The 20803-nt window shown below is 44.4% G+C and overlaps 1 protein-coding gene across 2 annotated transcripts in view; it reads right to left on the reverse strand.

Moving 5' to 3' along the window:
• Positions 1–20803, reverse strand: part of pde4a (phosphodiesterase 4A, cAMP-specific) — a 170896-nt gene that overhangs the window by 135677 nt on the left and 14416 nt on the right. Inside the window, exon 2 of one of the 2 annotated variants that reach the window (XM_055664262.1) lies at positions 19144–19379. In XM_055664262.1, the coding sequence (XP_055520237.1) occupies positions 19144–19379 (236 nt within the window). Of the gene's footprint in view, positions 1–5300; positions 6155–19143; positions 19380–20803 lie in introns of those variants that run through there. The other variant, XM_055664263.1, reaches the window with a different exon arrangement.

The raw sequence follows: 20803 nt of genomic DNA on the forward strand, positions 1-20803 counted from the left end.
GCCTCTATCGGGATCACAGGGCAAGTTTGAATGCATGATTCAGAGTGAAGATCACTCCAACAAATATGTTTTGCCAATTTCCCAAATGTATGTGGGTCACCCAAGTGGATGTTAGACCTATCTGCAGCATCTGTTCTGAGGAAAGTCATTGACCTGAAACACTAACTGGTTTCTCTTTCATAGAAGCTGTTTGACTAGTTGAGGATTTCCAGCATTATTGGTTTGTTTCAGTTTCTTCTCACGCAACACCTCAGGATCGAGGATGATATTCTTTCACCGTAGTTTTGTGGGTTCTGAGATGACTAATGAGGCTAATATGGGAACTGCAAACATAGCCACAGCAATGGCTGACGGAGCAGAAGGTAGTGGATTTGTATGTGGTTTGGTGTTCTAAATAACCATTCAAATATGTGTTTAGTGCACCAAAAGAATATTAAAGGGCCTGTCCCACTTAGGTGATTTTTTGGGCGATTACAGGCAACTGCCACAAAATTTTCAACATGTTGAAACATTTTCGCCAATAATGGCGACATCTTTTGCTGTCGTAGGTTGTCGTAGGTTGTTGCCAGGTGTTGTAGGTGAATTCCATTCAAATTAGTCCCTGGCAGTCGCCTAAAGAGGCTCATAAGTCTTATTTCCAGCCACAAATATTGGGTGCAATTTAGGATCAGAACCAAAGCACATTATGAAACAAAGGGACTTGACCTCTGTAAACATTCACATGTAAGATGTTTAGGTTTATTATTGCTATATGTACCAACGTACAGTGAAAAGCTTTGCTTGGCATCACATCTGTTTGCAAGCTCCGCTCCAAACCACTACATTATGCATTTAATGACAGATCATTTCAAACTTACTTGTTCTGAGAAGGCCTAATGGACTTGATAGAGTTAGAGGCAATTTGGCAAGGTCAATGGGATCTAAGTCTGGACAAAGTTTGTTCATAGTTGCTTCTCTCCTTTTAAAGTTCAGATAATATATATAGCTGCAGTTAATTCTCACACACCCATCATTACACTCCACAAGTAAGTCATGTGTGAAGTGCGTCAAATGCTATGATATGATAAGAACTATTTCTATTTCCCCGCGGTACAGGGCTATGACAGATTCTCTTGCACCCAACAACAACTGACATTTACACATAATCTCCAAGCAGCTGAACTGGAAATAAGTCTCATAAAATAAAAAGTGTTACACATTCACGCACGCTTCGTGTTTACCATTCACTGAGTTCCGTTTGTGAACTTTAGCTTCCATTATCTACCAGCATATATATTGGTTTTGATACTGAGGTAAAAATAAAAAGCCAAAGTTTCAACTCACTCAGAACAAGAGTATTTCCCGAGGACCAGAGGACAAAGGTTCAAGGTGAAGGGGAAAAGATTTAATAGAAATCTGAGGAGTAACTTTTTCATACAAAGAGTGGTGGGTGCATGGAACAAGCTGCCAGAGGAGGAAGTTGAGGCTGAGATGATCCCAATGTTTAAGAAACAGTTAGACAGGTACATGGATAGGATAAGTTTGGAGGGATATGGACCAAACGCAGGCAGGTGGGACTAGTGTAGCTGGGGCATGTGGGCAAGTTGGGCCTAAGGGCCTGTATCACTCTATGACTATGACTAATAAGTTAGTAGGTTTCATGGCCATCCCTTAATGTTACATACAGTCATGATCATATTCTGATGCTGTTTCAATGGCCTTGGGTGTTCAATCCTAAAGCTCATGCATCAAGTCAACCACTGAGCTGCGACTCTCAGGTAAAGAATGGGGAGCTGATTGAAGTTCTGCAGGGCAACTAACTCCTGTGCATCAATAACTTTCATATCAGTTGAAGATGAATGAGTATGGTAATATTGCACTTTCAATGAGAATACTGCTGCTTCAAAATCACTGAGCGGTTGGCAATAAATATCCCCACTACATTCATGTTGCTTTTTACCTTGCTCTCAAAGGGAAGCCGAGCAAGAACCAACCAGACCTGTCGTCACCTTCAAGAATGCAAAATTATTCTAGCGGTGCGCTCTCATAGAGTGAACCTGTGGCACTGTGAGTTGCAAAAGAGTCATCTTTCAGGAGAAAAGTGAGAATGTTTCATTTTTATAATGAATTGTGCATTAATTAGGTCTCCCACACCAGTGAGTCAGATTAAAAGGCACTAGGGAGTGATGTGGTTCTGTGTTTTGCAACTATTAGGAGGGAGGAGTCACCGAAGCTAAGCAGGAAAAGACCTCTGGAGAGAAATACTGAGACCCAGCACCAGAATCCGGAGAAAACTCTAGTCTTTCACCACAGTTGTACATGTAATATTTTGTGAACATCATAATAGGTTGCAGAATTTCGTAATACTTAAAACCGCATTAGGTGACGGAACTTAAGATGCAAATTGCTCAATAACAAACTCATACATGCAATTTTCAGATTGTTATTGAAAAATTGTCAAATATCGAAACCAATTCAAGAGAAATTTTGAATAATGAAAAGTAATGGCTGAATGTTATAAACATTCTCAATAAAGACCTTATTCTCCTTTCCAATCAACAATACAAGCTTTAAGAGCTGACTTTATTGCCACTGTTGGCAGCAGTACTACACATGGTAATAGCTATTCCTGTTCACATATACATGCTCATTATTATTGTCAGGAATCCACAAAAGTATTGCACAGTATAATATGTTTATATAAACCCATCTTGCCTGAAATAAAAAGTTATCAGAATTCAATTTCTGGTTTCTGGATAAAAGTAAAGTGTAAAATTCTCACAGGGTGAGGGCTTAATCTATAAACCCTCAAACCAGCAAGTCTACCCCACCATTCAATCACGGCTGATCTATCTCTCCCTCCTAACCCATTCTCCTGCCTTCTCCCCATAACCTCCTGACACCTGTTTTGGAAATTAGAAATCAGATGCGAATAAAAGAAATTCAACAAAAAATACTCAAGTAAAATTTGATCATTTTGCTGCTTCTCTTGGGGGTCAGAGGGGAATTTAGCTCCCAAATCTCTAGAAGATCAGGTGCTATTCATGATAAAATAATTAGTACTGAAAATAAACTCAGATGAAATTGAAACACGAGTTTTGAATAGCAGACAACAGATTTGAACATGTATAGATGTGGGTGACATTTCAAATCACTAGTGTCCAAAATGTGGTTGGATCTGCTGGGATTGTGTACACCAGATACTCGGGGTCTTTCTTATTCTGGGCCCCCACTGGCCTGTGGCACCCGAGGGAGGGAAATTAATATGGGAAAGTACTAAAGTATGGATAGACACAAAAAGCTGGAGTAAGAGGCTAGAATATTTAGCACGTCATTCCTTCCAGAACATTTTATTAAATTGATGCATCCATTTTTCATTGGGATTGTTTATAGAGTCAACGACTGTTTCCTAAAGATAGACACAAAATGCTGGGGTTACTCAGCGGGACAGGCAGCATCTCTGGAGAGAAGGAATGGGTGACGTTTCGGGTCGAGATTCTTATTCAGACTAGTTAGGGAAGAAGGATCCCGACTAGTTAGTCTGAAGAAGGGTCTCAACCCGAAACGTCACCCATTCCTTCTCTCCTGAGATGCTGCCTGGCCCGCTGAGTTACTCCAGCTTTTTGTGTCTGTCTTGGGTTTAAACCAGCATCTGCAGTTCCTTCCTACACTAAAGTGTTGGTATTGGGAGAAGAGATTGGGTCAGCACTCACATGCCAGCTTCTTGCATGGCGTATGCACATTTGGAACTTGGCATCTAAAGACCCCAAAACCACAGCACGTCAACACTTTCTGGGGAGGAGGCCAAAACAATGAAAAAAAAGGACTTATAAATAGAAGCAGATTTAGTACAGTATGTGTTGTGGAGACAGGCAGGCAGCGTTGTGAAGGAATCTTATTTGTCACCGGTGTATTTTGGTACCATGCAAGTGACGTAATAGCAATTTTCACACATGAATATCATCCTGAAGCAGCAAGCAACGATGGCAAAAGCCGAGTAGACTCACAACCAACTGAGCAAATATTGTCCCTACTCCCAGACATTGCCTCCCTGGAAGGATCCTATTGGCAACAGGATAAACATTAAACCCACTGTACAGACCCTGTCCCTATTGCCCAAGTACTGCCTCACTGGGCAGAACCTGTGGCCACAGAATAAACGTCAAACACACTGTACAGTCCCTATTGCCCGCACACTGCCTCACTGGACAGAACCCGTGGCCACAGAATAAACGGCAAACACACTGTACAGTCCCTGTCCCTATTGCCCAAGTACTGCCTCACTGGACAGAACCCGTGGCCACAGGGTTACACATTAAAACACGGACACTGCTCCTACGGTCCCACACACTTGCATTCGGTGTGGCCAAGCGTGACACATCAAAGGCACTGGGCAGTCACTGTCACTGCTACCCAGATCCTGCCTCGCTGTGCACAGCCTGTGTCATGGAATAGACATGAAAGCCACTGCACAGCCACTGTCCCACGTACTCACGTTCTGTCCAGACTGGATGGACCCTACAGCCACAGAATGGACATTAAACCCACTGGACAGACATTACCTCGCTGGACAGAGCTTGTGGGCACGGGTTAGACATTAACTGCGCCGGATAGACATTGTCCCTACTGCCCATGTACCGACTCGTTGGACAGTCCAAGAGGCCACGGGTCAGACGTTAGACTCACCGGACCTCGCCGGACAGAGCCTGTGGCGACGGGTCAAACATTAAACGCACTGCACAGACACTGCGCTTACGGTCTCACGCACTTGCATTCTATCCAGTCTGCAGCCAAGGGTTAGACACGAAACGCTTTGTACAAACGCTGTCCCTTGCCCTGACACTGCATTGTAGACAGACACGAAACGCTGGAGTAACTCAGCGGGGCAGGCAGCATCTCTGGAGAGAAGGAATGGGTGATGTTTCGGGTCGACTTTGAGTCTGAAGAAGGGTCTCGACCCGAAACGTCACCCATTCCTTCTCTCCAGAGATGCTGCCTGTCCCGCTGAGTTACTCCAGCTTTTCGTGTCTATCTTCGGTTGAAACCAGCATCCACAGTTCCTGGCATCACACTGCATTGTCGGGGCGGAAACCACCTGTAACCCGTGTGTGTGTTCGCGCTGCTGTATCAGTCCACATTTTAAACGGGTTGAAAATAAAACTGGGAAAACTTTACCACCGTGCCCCTTGTGCCAAGTTGGGGGCTGTAAGAACCTCCAGACAATGTACAAACAGGGACATTGAGAACTCTGAGCGTGAATGGCAGAGCTGGCGGGTGGTTAGTGGGGATTTGGCGAATAGTAATTTGAGTTCCGTTCCTACCGTCTGGGGGTTCCTTGGAAAGAAGAAGGCCAGGACATGCGGGATTTGTTGAGGCCGGGTCTGTCGCTGGTGTCCACGGCGTTGGATCGCTCGATGGGTGGGTGGACATGCCGGTCGGTGTCCGAGTAGCCACGGTGCTTGATCCTGATGGGGGTCCGGGGTTGTCTCCACAGGTGTTGCGGGGGTTTCAAGGTGTTGGGCGAACACGACGGAGGATCCATGTCTAGCTAGGAGGCTGCGGGCAGCACAATGGTACCGGGGAGGGGAGGGGGGCAGAGAGAGAGAGAGAGGGGGGTGCGGGGTGGAGCTACAGATGAGTGGGAGGTCGGCTCACCTCATCCACACTCCCTAAGGCCACTCACATCTCTCACTCGCTGAACCAGCCTCTCCAACCTATCTATATCCCTTCTCTCCAGTCCAGAGACGTTGCCTGTCCCGCTGAGTTACTCCAGCATTTCGTGTCTTATCTTCGGTTTAAACCAGCATCTGCAGTTCCTTCCTGCACTTGGACCCGGCTTCAAGCGAGCTGCCCAAATGAGCGCTGCTCATCCACAAAGCGTTGCTTTTCCAATCTCCCCGTTCAGTGGAGCCGCTCTCCGCTCCCCGCTGTAACCCGGTAGTTGGAGCGTCGCTCAGCCTCTCGCAGCCGCCTCTGCCCTTCCTCTCGGCTGCATCCTCTTATGTGGCGGCTCCAGCAGGTCGGCGGCCAGTCCTTACCCCTCCGCGCTGGCCCTGAGCTCAACCCCGTCGCTCCATCTCCCCAGAGTCCCCGCTCCGCTAAACTTGTAGCCGCTCTTCAGCAACGCCGGCTCCCTGCACTCGCCATCCCTGCGCCGCCGTCTGTTTGCAATGAAAACCCTCGTCTGTAACGCGTGTTACTGTCCTGCTGATGTGGCTCGGTCGCCCAGCTCCCTCCGCTCGCCGCTTTCTGCCCCACTCCCTCCCCTCTCCCCCTCTGTGGATGAGAAATACCCGCCAGCGCTCTCTGCCACCTACCTATCCCCAGAGCCCGCTACCGCTCCTCCCAACCCCCTCCCCTCTCTGCCTCTCTCCCCTCCCTCCGCCCAGCGCAGCTACTCTGGCTGCTGCCCGGCCACATGTGTCCGAGTCTGGACCCGGCGGCAGGGAGGGTACAGGACAGGACAGGACTCTCCTTGCACGTTGCGGCTTCTGCTCGTCAAAATACTCTGGCGAAAGTGGGATGGTGGGGGGAGAGGGGGGGGGGGGGGGGGGGGGTAGGGTAGTGGGAGTGGGGGGGGGGGGGGGGGGGAGAGTATTGGGGGTGTGGGGGAGAGAATTGGGGGTGGGGGAGGAGAGTGGGGGTGGGGGGTGGGAGTGGAGAGTAGAGTGGGGGGGGGGGGGGAGAGGAGAGTAGTGGGGGGGGGGGGAGGGAGAGAAGAGGGGGAGACGAGGGAGGAAGAAGAGGGGGGAAATTTCCTGGCGTGGCTCCGATGCTCAGCTCCAAATGATCCAATTGGGAAAGAGATGCTATTGATAAGGAGCCCCGCATCAAGAGATGGGAACTCAGGTGGACGTTGGGGTTGTAGGGGTTAGAGAGAGAATTCTCAAACGTGAGAGGGCTTGTGACTGGCCACATGTGACTGGGCACAGGGAGAGTCTTCGCTTGCCGACCCAATATACACAAATAGCAGCCACCTACGACGCTGACAAAGTTACGAAGCACGCCGCTCCCCCTTTTGTTCTACCAGGCTGTGATGTATCCAGTTAGAATGCTTTCTTTGATGAATATGTAGAAAATAATAATCCTCCTATATCGAGAGAGTTAGATTTAGCTCTTCGGACTAACGGAATCAAGGAATATGGGGAGAAAGCAGGAAAGAGGTACTGAGTTTGGATGATCAGCCATGATCATATTGAACAGATGGTAGGGCCGAATGGCCTACTCCTGCACATATTTTCTATGTTTCTATGTTTCTAACCATCAACCTCTGTGTGAAAAACTGTTCCTTCAGGTCCCCATTAATTTTTTACTGTCACATTTTGAACCTATACTGCATAGTTTTGGACTCCTCTATCCTAGAAAAAGACTATTCAGCTTACCATTGCCCCTCATAATTTTATCCAGTGTCTCCTCATAACTCATGCACTCCAGTCCCATATTAATCTTTTCTTCACCCACTCCACACTAATCAAATTCTACTTATAGCCGCACACAATATTCCAGATGTGGACTCAGCAAAGTTCTTCTCAGCTGTAACATGATATCCCAACTCTTATACTCAACGGCCTGTCCTATGAAGGCAAGCATGCTGCATACTTTCTCTGTCACCTTGTCTACCTGTGTCAGAACTTTCGGGGATCTATGTACTTGCTCACCTAAGTCTCTGTTCTATGACAAATCCCAGGATCTTGTCATTTACTGTGTAAGCCCTGGTTTAACTTCCTAAAATGCATTACTTCTCAATTGCCTGGGGTAAATTGCATCTGTCATTCCTTTGTCCACTTTCCCAGTTGATCTCGATTCTGTTGTAACCTCAGACAACCTTTTTTGCAGTCAAATCTTCTTTGCACCCTCTTTCTTGACACAAAACGTCACCCATTCCTTCTCTCTAGTGATGCTGCCTGTCCCGCTGAATTACTCCAGCTTTTTGTGTCTATCTTCTGTTTAAACCAGCATCTGCAGTTCCTTCTTACACAGCTTATTTATCATGCCGCCTTCATTTTCAGCTGAATCGTTAGAGTAAATGACAATCAACAGGGAACCCAGCACCGATAGTTGTGGCATGCCACCAGTCACTGCCTTCACTCTGAAAAACATCCCTCCTTCGACCAAGTCAATTTTAGATCCAATTGGCTAGGTCACAATCACCTTTACAAAAAACTCAATTACATTTGTGAAGCACCATTTCCCCCACACAAACACCACACTGACCGTCCCTAATAAACCTTGCCTTTGTAAATACAGATAGATTCTCTCAGAATCTCCTCCAGTAACTTACCCACCATTGATGTTTGGCTCACCAGCCTGTGGTTTCCTGACTTGTCCCTGCTGCCCTTCTTATGGGCCACCATACAGTTCTGAATACTTCAGCCGTGGCTAAGGAAGATACAAAAATCTCTGCCAGTCTTACAGCGCTTGCAGCGCCAGAGACCCAGGTTCAATCCTGACCGCGGGTGCTGTCTGTACGGAGTTTGTATGTTCTCCCTGTGACCTGCGTAGGTTTTCTCCGAGATCTTCGGTTTCCTCCCACACTCCAAAGACGTCCAGGTTTGTAGGTAAATTGCATTGGTGTATGTGTAAAATTGTCCCTAGTGTGTGTGGGATCCCATTAATGTGTGGGGATCGCTGTTGGCGGGGACTCAGTAGGCCGAAGAGCTTGTTTCCGCATTGTATCTCTAAACTAAACTAAACAAAACTATGTCCTAGTAGTTTTTTCCCTTGAATTCTACAATATCCTAAGATACACCTACTTAGGCCCCAGGGATATATCCATCGTGATGCCCCTCAAAATTACCAACACTTCTTCTTCATTCATATCTTTCTAAAGCAATGCCCTAATCCCACAAATGAATGAAGGATTCCAGCAGGAAACGGCAAGGATCAGAAATGATGGTTTATTTTAGTCCTCCTTCACAGCAGGTCTCTCAGTTTTTGATGTATCTAACATTATGGATTCACTACAAATGAAAAAGGGAAAATTAAGCAATCTGCTTATGAGTAGAATTTGAATGAGGCAGTGTTGTGTTGTTATCCGTTTGCAAATTAAATGATGCATGTGTCTCCTGTATTGCTGTGTTCATTAGGTTAATTAACACGATGCAAAGAAAGTGCTCCATATCCACACCTAAATTACCTAATAGCCTTTTTAGGGCTGTTTTTCTAACAATTAAACCAATACCTATGATTGGAGGTGCTGGAAGAAAGAAAAGTAACCAATTAACATAAACTATTGAATATATAATGCCAAATTCTCTTCGCTCCCAGCAGGGTTGACATTTTCTCTAGAACAGATTTAGTTTTTAGTTTTAGTGCAGAAATAGGCCCTTCAGCCCTCATTAATTGAGTAAATTAATCTTTTTTCAATGCAGTCAACTTAAATTTATGCTCTCTCAGACAGGTGAGGTGTATTTGAACAGGTACATGGATAGTAGAGGTTTGAAGGGATATGGGCCAAACACAAATGGAACTAGCTTAGATGGGGCATCTTGGTTGGGCCGAAGGGCCTGTTTAAGAGCTGTAAGACTCTATGAGCGCTGATCAGCAACCATCCAGTATACTAGCAATATCCTACACACTAGGGACTATTTAAAATTTTACCAAATCTAATTAACCTACAAACCTGTACATCTTTGGAGTGTGGGAGGAAAGCTGAGCACCCGGAGAAAACCCACACAGCCACGGGGAGAAGGTACAAACTCAGTACAGACAGCACTCGTAGTCAGGATTGAACCTGGGTCTCTGGCGCTGTATGGCAGCAACTCTACCTTTGCGCCATCGGGCCGCAGCAAAGTATTTCAGCCTATTGTAAACTCTGTATAACATTTTTGTGGCATTTCCAGGAAAACCCTTGCTCTCGGGGATCCTTGTAATGCTGAATAAGCAAGTACTTGTCCAGTTTCCTTTTGGAGGTCCCTATGATATCAGCTTCCATTTTCTCAGGCAGTGTGCTCCAGGTTACAGCACGCTGTGCCACATAAAATTTTCTCATCTGTCTCCTGATTTTTCTGCCAATATTACAGTCCTGACACGGACTGTTTCATGGAATCTTGGAAATGATGGATGATTACAGTACAGAATGAGGCCACTCAACCCATCTTGTTCCATGCCGGCCAAAAATGGATAAGGTAATCACACTTCCCAGTTCTTGGTCCATCACCCTACAGGTTATGGATCTTCAAATGCTTATCCAGGTGTGCTGTTTCCAATGGTGAGCGCTTCTGCCTCCAACATTCTTTCCAAGATCCAGACTAGTTGAGTGAATTAATCTTTTTTTCAACTCATCTCAGGCCCTGCCAACTTAAGTTTCCTCTCTCTCAGACACTTGGATAGGTATGTGTAGGAAAGAACTGCAGATGCTGGTTTGAATCGAAGGTAGACACAAAATGCTGGAGTAACTCAGCGGGACAGGCAGCATCTCTAGAGAGAAGGAATGGGTGACGTTTCGGGTCGAGACTCATCTCCAGAGTTCTTCAGGTCTGACCATTTCAGGTCTGAAACGTTGCCCATTCCTTCTCTCCAGAGATGCTGCCTGTCCCGCTGAGTTACTCCAGAATTTTGTGTCTATCTTCGGTGTAAACCAGCATCTGCAGTTTTTTCCTACTCATGGTGTTTCTCCTTATGCACTCTAATTCCTTTCATTGTCAAATCCATATTGTGGCGGGTCCAACCAATTGTAAATATCAAGCTTTTTACTCCTTTATTTGCTGATCATCAGCTCTCTCCATATTGTCTCTGTTGTTCAGCATCTTCCTAAAGTGACTGGATTTCATTGTATTGTAAATGCCTACTATGTTCTGTGTGCTGAAGCAAAGCAAGAATGTCATTGTCCTATCAGGGACACATGACAATAAACTAATTTGACTTATTCCATGTGAAACCTGACGTGCATGCCGTGTCACTATAATGCAAAATGGGTGTGGCTGGTGGATCATGAGAGTACTCTGTGTGTTGGAAGTGAACAAAATGTGGCATTTCATGTAAAGCCCTTGCTCTAGGGGACAGCTTGAGGACATGGAACAGACAGTCACTATTCTGATCCTTTGAAAAACAACATTAACAAAACACAGCACCTGCATTCACAGTTTTCAATGAATTAAGCTGAAATAAAAGAATTTCTGCATGAAAAGTGTAAAAAGAGGGATTTAGTGTGGAGCATTGCACGCTTTCAACAGGAGAAAGTCAAAGTAAAAGGAATGAAAAATATGAGCTTCCTTTCAAAACAAGTAATGTGGAATCTGGACTGTGAAATGTTGAAAGCAGCAGTTTTGCCAGAACCATGTTATGGGACACATAGAAGTGTCCAGTTAACTGCAGAACAGATGGCTGCAAATGTCAGTACACTGGCTGGTTGGCAACTTGGATATAAGAAACACTCAAATACTAAGCTCCATCTGTGATTAGTTGCAGGTTAGTAGATCAAAGCTGAAAATCATAGCTGAAGTAAGGCAGATGCAGTTCACCAGGTGGCTACCATGTGTGCTATCCATGCTTAACAAAAGATACACTTGCCTTGGGGTCAGTACTAAACAATTTCTTTAGTCAGAGGCTGGTGAATCTGTGGAACTCTTTGCCACAGTAGGCTGTTGAGGCCAAGTCAGTGGATATTTTTCAAGCAGAGATGGATAGATTTTTGATTAGTACGGGTGTCAGGGGTTATGGGGAGAAGGCAGGAGAATGGGAGAGATAGATCAGCCATGATTGAATGGCGGAGTAGACTTGATGGGCCGAATGGCCTAACATTTTTCCTGTCACTTATGACCTCATAAGTACAATATAGGTTCATTAGATTGATTCCCAGAAAGAGAATTTTGTGGTCTGAGGAGAAATCGACTAGAAGTGGCCTTTAGTCACTGGAGTTTAGAAGTAAAAGAAGTGATTGCACTGAAATGCATGAGCTTCTGAGAGGCTGGTTCTTCAGTCTGGAGAGTAAGGACAAGGGGACAGAATCTGAGATGAAGGGCCGCCTTTAGGGCTAAGATGAGAAAAATGTCTTCACTGCTCGTGTTCAGAAAGTTTGGAATTCTCAACATCAGACACCTATGATGCACACTTGGTGACTGAAAGGTGGAGCAGGCTCAGGGGTCCCAAGATCTATAATTGCCCCATTATTTCACATTCGTAATTCCCCGCTAAGATTGACTTTACCCCAGAAGGCACCAGAGAAAGATAAAAATTCTAGTCACAAAATTCAGTCATTTGTCACTGCTCTCTTAGATCAAGGAGTTCTATTAATTCTCTAATTATTTTACAAATGACTTCGTTTTAAACAGAAGCAACATTTCATATCTCTACCCTACAGGAAGAGAATTTTTGTTTGTAGATAAACTGACATCACTACTTGGTGATCTGGAAGGAAGTTAATTAGCACCTGCAGCGAATGTGCAGTGAATAGTTGCTCGTGGAAAGGACACAGGAACCAAGCAGAAAACCAGAACTACGTAATCAGACTTGTTTCAGCAATATGCAGAGGATGACTGAGAAAATGACAACTGCATCTTGAAGCCTGTGCAGAACATCATGGGAGTGCAAATGCAGGCAATTGGGCAGCATGGTGGGTGGTGCAGTGGTAGAGTTGCTGCCTTACAATGCCAGAGAGCCCGGTTCAATCCTGACTACGGGTCCTGTCTGTACGTTCTTTCTGTGATCTGCGTGGGTTTTCTCCGAGATCTTGGGTTTCCTCCCAAACTCCAAAGACGTACAGGTTTGTAGGTTAATTGGTTTGGTATTAATGTAAAATTGTTCCTAGTGTGTGTAGGGTAGTGTTAATGTGCTGGGATCACTGGTCGACAGTGACTCGGTGGACTGTTTCCACTCTGTATCTCTAAAATAAACTAAATGCAATTGTCAAAGATTGATAGTGCGTTCCAGTTTACTTTGACTTTGTGAGACTTTTTCCAATCCCAGAAACTGTATCCAATCATTCTACGTTCAATGGAAAATGTCTTTATAAAGTAAGCCATGAAATAAGCTTAGTATCTCAGAAAAAGGGGATTGTTCTGAAATAATCACTTTGAACTGAGCTAATATTACTCTATATCCGAAAACGGAAGGTGCAATGTGAAATGCAGTGTCAGGTTAAATCACCAGCTTTTAATCAGCCTCTGGAGCATTTTCATCGCATTAAAGACAATGTCCTTCATATCATTCATTGCCTCTGAACTATAGGAAGGAATGGTTGACTGAAAGATGCCTTGTGTAATATCAGTCAGCTCGTGGAACATTGCTTCACAGAACTAATCCCGTCAACAAGGAAGACAGCTCCAGGGTGGGGGACTCCATTCTTCTGCTTTTGCCACACAGAGAAGAATCAATACAATATTAACATTATAGCTGGGCCACTGGGGTGGAAAATCTGGATGTTTATTTCACGCAGTAGCTAATGGAAATCTGTAAGTTTCTTCCTCACAAAGGCTGTGGATGATGGGCATCAATTGAGATCTTCAAAAGTGAGATTAAAATATTTTTGCTGGGATATAACTTCAAAGGAGATGGAAGTAGGAGTGTAAATATGATAATCTGATTAAATCATGGAACTGGTGCAAGGGTTAAACTACCCGTCTTTGTTGTTTGTTGCCATTATCTTGCTCATCTGTCCATTTTCGATGTCTCGGACTCTCGCGCGGTTCATTTATTTTAGTTTAGTTTGGAGATACAGCGCGGAAACAGACCCTTCAGTCCACCGGGTCCACACCGACCACCGATCCCTGCATATTAACACTATCCTATACACACTAGGGGTCATTTTTACATTTACCAAGCCAATTTACCTACACATCTGTACGTCTTTGGAATGTGGGAGGAAACGAAGATCTCAGAGAAAATACATGCGGTCATTGAAAGAACGTACAAACTCCGTACAGACAGCACCCGTAGTCGGGATCGAACCCGGGTCTCCGGTGCTGCAAGTGCTGTAAGGCAGCAACTCTACCGCTGCCCCACTGTGCTGTCTCTATTGATGCTTTTGTTGCCTCTGGTGTTTTGTAACCGGCACAAAATTACATGCATCTCAGTTTAGACACAAAACTGGTAAATGTGTGCACAGATATGGTCATTAGTTTTCCCCATGTTAATTCAGTAGACAGATTTATGCCCAATGTGGACACCTTGTAGCCATCAGTGTGAAGATCCAGATTCCTTGCATGTGACAATTGATCCCACACAAAGTCCAAATAAGGGATATAAGTAACCTCTGGATTAGGAAATCATGCCATGTGAAGGATATTACTGAGGCCAAGACTGGATATTTCTCTTATGCCACATGTAGTGGAAATGTCCACAGACTTTTGCGATGCCCTGATGATAGATTTTCTAACCAACAATTCATCAGTTAACCAACAAGCCAGCAACTTCAGTTCCTTCCGACACAATTCATCAGGTAATCTGTGAAATGATTTCTAATCTCCCTTTACTTTGCATTTTCCCATGGTGTTGATTAACAAAACATATTTTCTGCAGCATTGTGTTGTTTATTTATCATTACAAAAGTCAGTGTGTGTGCCACCACTCAGAAACACTCAAGATCAGCCAACCGCACCAAGGAAAATCCAGACCCTCGTCCAGCAACCTGAAGAAGGGTCTCGACCCGAAACGTCACCCATTCCTTCTCTCCAGAGATGCTGCCTGTCCTGCTGAGTTACTCCAGCTTTTTGTGTCAACCTGTACACCCAGCCCTGTAACATATAAACACATACTGCTCTCTGCTTGAGATTAGATTTAAATTATATATTTTCAAATCAGCTGAATTCAATATTTGGAATTGTACTACCAATAGTAATAATTAGAGAACATTGTGCTTTTATTAAAAACTAAATGTCAACATCAGGCTGAGCCCATGTTTTTGGAGATACTGTTTAGAGGTCTCCCCATCCCTTATCTCTGCTTTTAACCGTCAGCTTTTCATCAGCTTCTTCCCCTGCCTTTGTCTCCAATCACCACAGGGAGACGGAACTTGAATTAGCTGATAGATTAATGGTCACAAAACAACATTTCTACAGACAGAGCATGATGACTTTGCAGAGCAACAGAGTAGGTAAATCAAAGTAGTCAACCAAAATCATTTACCGTATTTAAATTATTTCACATAAAGCTATCGTTTGAAGCTTTTGTCCTCAAAATTGGTTGTAAATAAAAATTGTTTGCCATCCAATTGTCACCCAATACACTTATAGAAATGTAACATTATCAAAATATACACCAAATCTCTCGTGTCTATACATGCTGATCCATTCCATATATATATATATATGCAAATGTGTAGGAAGGAACAGCAGATGCCGGTTTAAACTAAAGATACTGTAGACACAAAAAGCTGGAGTAACTCAGCGGGACAGGCAGCATCTCTGGAGAGAAGGAATGAGTGACATTTCGGGTCGAGACCCTTCTTCAGACGCAAATGTACAGACACAGAAACACACACATTCCATATATAAAGATGATAATATAAATGATTTTCAGAGGAAGAGACGTGTTTGAATGCAAAAATTAATTGTTGAATATCTGTAGGTAACTGTACTCTGTTTTTTTCATATCTGTGTTAATCAATTGGATCGAGATGATCTTTTAATGTGCTCGACCTCCCTCGGTGCCTGATTGTTGTCCATAATGAATCAGCCAAGTTTAGTTCAGTGACCCTAGCAACAAGAGCCAGTGTTGTGTTATAAAGCAGCAAGTGTGTCCATTAAACTGGCAGCAGGGCATTTTGGCTTTGACTTCGAAGTTATACACTTGCTAATGAATCTGCCACACTCTACAGTTTGTTCCATCAGTGCCTCCATCAATGGATCCACTGCCACCTATTTTACGCCATTGTTCTATGCCACGCTTTTCCTCAGTGCAATTGCTCCCAGTCTCTCTCCCCCAAGGATATAACTTAATATAACTTAAATATAGCTCTAACACCCTTCTTAGCCTGACTGGAGGATTACCAGAGTGACTACAATGCATCAATCCTTTTCATTTTGTGAATTAATTGTTGGTGTTGATTCCCAGTGGAAACTCTTAAGCACATCCCACCAAATGCGCAAAATTAAATTACAGGAGTGTGATGCTTTCCTGGTTCTTTCATAATCCCAAGGGAGATCAGATTAGTTTCACCACTTCAATTTCACCTCAAGTTGTTACTATAGTGATGATGCAGGTTTGGAATATTTTTAAAGCTCAGCTACGCAGTAAGATTAACTCTAGGTGCAGTCTATAGCCACTGCTCAATTCGGTGTGATCTTGGTACATATTCTCACCTTAGCGGGTATCACCTACTACAGCCAGAAAGGCCCTGATAAATCAACACTGGGGAATCAACCTGCCCCTAGGACAAGGAGTCCTCACCATTTGACTCAGGCTAGGTGCATGCAATTTGCTGCTTCTGCTAATGGGGTGTGAAACCTTTGCCATCACATGCCGGAAGATCCCAGATTCAGCACCAATGTTGAGGAAGCCGCTCACCCACTTCACAACAGAACTCCTAACATCAACCAGGTCAGTGGCTGTTAACAGCTAGGGTGACACGGTGGCGCAGCTGGTAGAGCTGCTGCCCCACAGCGCCAGAGTTCGGGTTCGATCCTGACCTCGGGTGCTGTCTGTGTGGAGTTTGCACGTTCTCTCTGTGACCATGTAGATTTCCTCTGGGTGCTCTGGTATCCTCCCACATCGCAAAGACGCGTGCGTTTGCTGGTTAATTTGCCTCCGTAAATTCCCCCTAGTGTGTGGGGAAGTGATGCGGAAGTGGGATAACATAGAACTGGTGTGAATTGGCGATCGATGGTCAGCGTGCACTCGGTGGGCTGAAGGGCCTGTTTCCATGTTCTATCTCTAAGCTAAAAAAATGGAGGCCACCCACACTTGTATAGGGGAGAAAAATACACAAAACATTTGGTTGAAAACAAAATCATATTCTTGATCCCTTAATATTTCATCTGTTTGGATGGAAAGCAAGATCCCAATTCCAACAGTCTGTGATACAGCTCCATAGAAACACCGTATCCAAGACACGGCTAAAGAAGAAGTGTGGTTACCATCCACTATGCGAGGTATAGGCATCTCTGCCATTGTGTCATTTTGCATTGCTTTCCCCACATCCTGTCCCTGATCCAGGGACAATCCACATGAAATTAGAGTTCCCTGAACAAAACTAAACCACAAACAACAGTGAACAGTGAACATGCTGCAGGGAAACCTGGAGACAGTGTACCAGCAATGCTGCTACAGCGATAATGTTAACAACCACAGTGTTGTGATATTGTAAGCACAGTGGTTAAGTCACTGAGCTGGTAATCCAGAAGCCACGACTAACAATTTAGCGACCCCAAGTTCAAGTCACACCATGGCAACCGAGAAATTTAAATTCAGTTAATAACCTGGTTTTGCAAAAAAAAAACCTTGCATTGGTATCTGTGACTGGACTGTTGTAAAAACTCATCGCGTTTACTAGTCCTTCTATGCATTAAATAGAGTCATAGAGTGATGCATCGTGGAAGCTGGCCCTTCCGCCCAACTTGCCCCAGCTACACTAGTCCCACCAGCCTGCGTTTGCCCCATATCCCTCTAAACCTGTCCTATCCATGTACCTGCTAATCTGCCACTGTGACCCAGTCGGGTCTATATGTGACTGCAGGCCCACAGAAATGTGGTTGATTATTAAAGATCTACCACTTCTGTGGCCAGTCTATTCGTGGGCAATTAGCGATGGCCGTGAAGCTCTGATCCAAAAAAAAAAAATTAAACCAGTCAGGCCAACTGTTTTATCTCAAGAGAAATGGGGCAGTTGATGAAAATGTTTTTACTTGGAAAATCAAAGATGAGTAGTTCAATTCCTTACAGTCGGGTGTAAAAGGGTAAAAGACGTGTGATAAATCTTGAAGGAATGACTAATTTTAAAGCAGATTGTATGTTGAAGTGAAATAAATGGAGTTCCTTGAATTTGACATGCTGAGAAGAAATTATTCTGAGTAGGAGTCAGTGTAACAAAGTCTTAATTTTAACATCATGACAATGTGAGAGGAGGTGGTGCATTTAGGCTGGGGAATCTGCTGGAAGGTGAATGCTCAGATAGGTCTCAACCCAAAATGTCACCCATTCCTTCTCTCCAGAGATGCTGCCTGTCCCGTTGAGTTACTCAAGCATTTTGTGTCTATCTTCAGTGTAAACCAGCATCTGTAATTCCTTCCTCCACAGGTGTAAATGCAATTTCTTTTGAGATTAAGCCAGCATTGACCACTGTGATTGATACAAAATGCTGGAGTAACCCAGCAGGACAGGCAGCATCTCTGGAGAGAAGGAATGGGTGACGTTTCGGGTCGAGACCCTTCTTCAGACTGATGTCAGGGGAGTGGGCGGTACAGAGATAAAATGTTGATAAGAGGGACCAAAGCAACAGAGACAAAGTGACCATTATGGATGGCAATAGATGACTGAAGGACCACTGATCAGGCAGCAAGTTCGATGCTCACTTTTACTGTACCACTGGCTAAATTCAACTTTGAAATCCAAGCAAGTAAGTAGCTCATTGCTGCCACATTGTGGTACAAGAGAGCATTCACCCAAGTGCAGCAAGTACTCAATCATTGGTAACATTTAAAACCACCGAGGAAAGGAGGCTGATTAGAAAGCAGGAAGACATCTCATACCTGACACATGTCCGTAAATATGTCCTAATCTATCTGGAAACACACTGTTCCTCACAACAAATGAAAGCCCAAACAAAGGGGTAAGGACGAGGAGGAGATGAGTACTAAATAATGGGTGTTATGTTCTCTAGCTCATACAAGTTACAGTCCATATCTGGAGCAACTCCTCATCACCTTCTCTGAGATATTAACACTAAATGTAACATTATCTAGATCATGTTGCAGGACATAAAAATCGTCTCCCACCTAACTTAAGAATGGCTTAACTACATTGACAAAGTGCTTAACAAATGAAGAAGCCCTCTCTTGGTCCTGAAAACGTGCATTCACTGAATATCAAAACCCAACTGGACTGCATTGTACTCCGGAAACACTTCAAAATACCAGTGTTGGAGCTGCATTTAGACATTGCTCAGATATATATCCTTTCACATGTAATTTTTTTGACCTGTTTATGGGAAGGAAGGCCAGTTGGAAGAAGTTGCCAATCGGCATTTGCACCAATTAATACCATGCACCATTTCTACAGGCTCGTTCGTACCTGGTCTCTTGGTCAGGGTGTGTGATAGCAATGCGGGGAGGGATGAGCAGTGGCAGTGTGGTTGGCCTCTGGAACCTGTTCACCTCTGGTGACCTGGACCTGGATCTCGTCCTCCACTGCGGTACTTGAAGCATGCCGGAGACAGTGCGGCGACCTTGACGTGTGTCCACGCCCAGTGTACTACTGGACGTGTACGATCGGCTGCAGCACCCCGCATCCAAAGTCTCCTTATTATTCTAGAAGAGAAACACAGACAGGATGAGCCAGGCTTTAAACCACCATACAAAAAAGCCACATTCCTTTGTGGAATTCCCTGCCACAGAGGGCAGAGGAGGCAAAATCACTGGATGGATTTAAGAGAGAGTTAGATAGAGCTCTAGGGGCTAGTGGAATCAAGGGATATGGGGAGATAGCAGGCACAGGTATTGATTGGGGACGATCAGACATATCACAATGAATGGTGGTGCTGGCCGAATGGCCTCCTCCTGCATCTTTTCTATGTTTCTATGTTTCTATGGTGCTCTGTAGTCAATGGGTGAACAGCAAATGGACTCACTAACCTGCCAGACTGCCCCAAAATATACCAAACAACTCACTGGCCACACAACTCAATGACTATGTGACTATCTTGGAGTGGGCTACTGGATCATACAATTTCCAGAACATTTGCACCAACGCACTTTGGTGATCTAGCGCTGTGTGTGTGTGTGTGTGTGTGTGTGTGTGTGTGTGTGTGTGTGTGTGTGTGTGTGTGTGTGTGTGTGTGTGTGTGTGTGTGTGTGTGTGTGTGTGTGTGTGTGTGTGTGTGTGTGTGTGTGTGTGTGTGTGTGTGTGTGTGTGTGTGTGTGTGTGTGTCATGATGTGTCAGAGCAACTGAGTCAATATCCCAGTGTAAAGCCCAAGCTGCAGATGAAGCTTAGTTATGAGACATGCATCTTTTCTACTACACATCTCACTTACCTAGAATCATAGAGTGTCGCAAATGTCACTGATTACAGCATGTAAACATAGCAGCCATTGAATAATGGACCCACCACTTACAGTGTCTGATGGGACAACGTGAATGAAGCTTTAATCTCTGCAAAAACCCTTTATTTAAAGTCCATTTCCCGCAGTTCTTGCCCTATGAATGTTTGATGGTAAAGTACAGAGGGAGCTTTACTATGTATATAACCTGGTATGTACTTATCCTTTTTTTTTTCAGTAAATGTTTTTATTAGATTTTCAATTTACAAGGGAAGGTAGAAAGCTCAAACAATTTAAAAAACACTTCAACAAAATTATCAAATTAAAATATTAACATTTTTATCTATAATATATTCAACCTCCTGTGGTGACCAACGTTCACAGAATGCCTCCACAGTCCCCATGGACACCGCGTGTTCCCTTTCTAGGGACATGCGGGCACGGACATAACCCCGGAAAAGGGGTAGGCAGCCGACCGCTGTGCGGCCATCGACTGCCCGCTGCCTGGACCCGCAAATGGCCATGTACTTATCCTGGGAGTGTATAATGGCGCAGTGTAGAGTCATCTTTTACTCTATTTCTAATTCAATGTAAATTAATTTTACACTCACACACACAGACGCATAAACATATACAGATGGAAAGTCAACGTGAACACTTTACAAGTCCAATGCCTTGTAATTTGGCTTTAAGT

The sequence above is a fragment of the Leucoraja erinacea genome, chromosome 39, assembly GCF_028641065.1.
Source record: "Leucoraja erinacea ecotype New England chromosome 39, Leri_hhj_1, whole genome shotgun sequence".
NCBI classification, from domain to species: Eukaryota; Metazoa; Chordata; class Chondrichthyes; order Rajiformes; family Rajidae; genus Leucoraja; species Leucoraja erinaceus.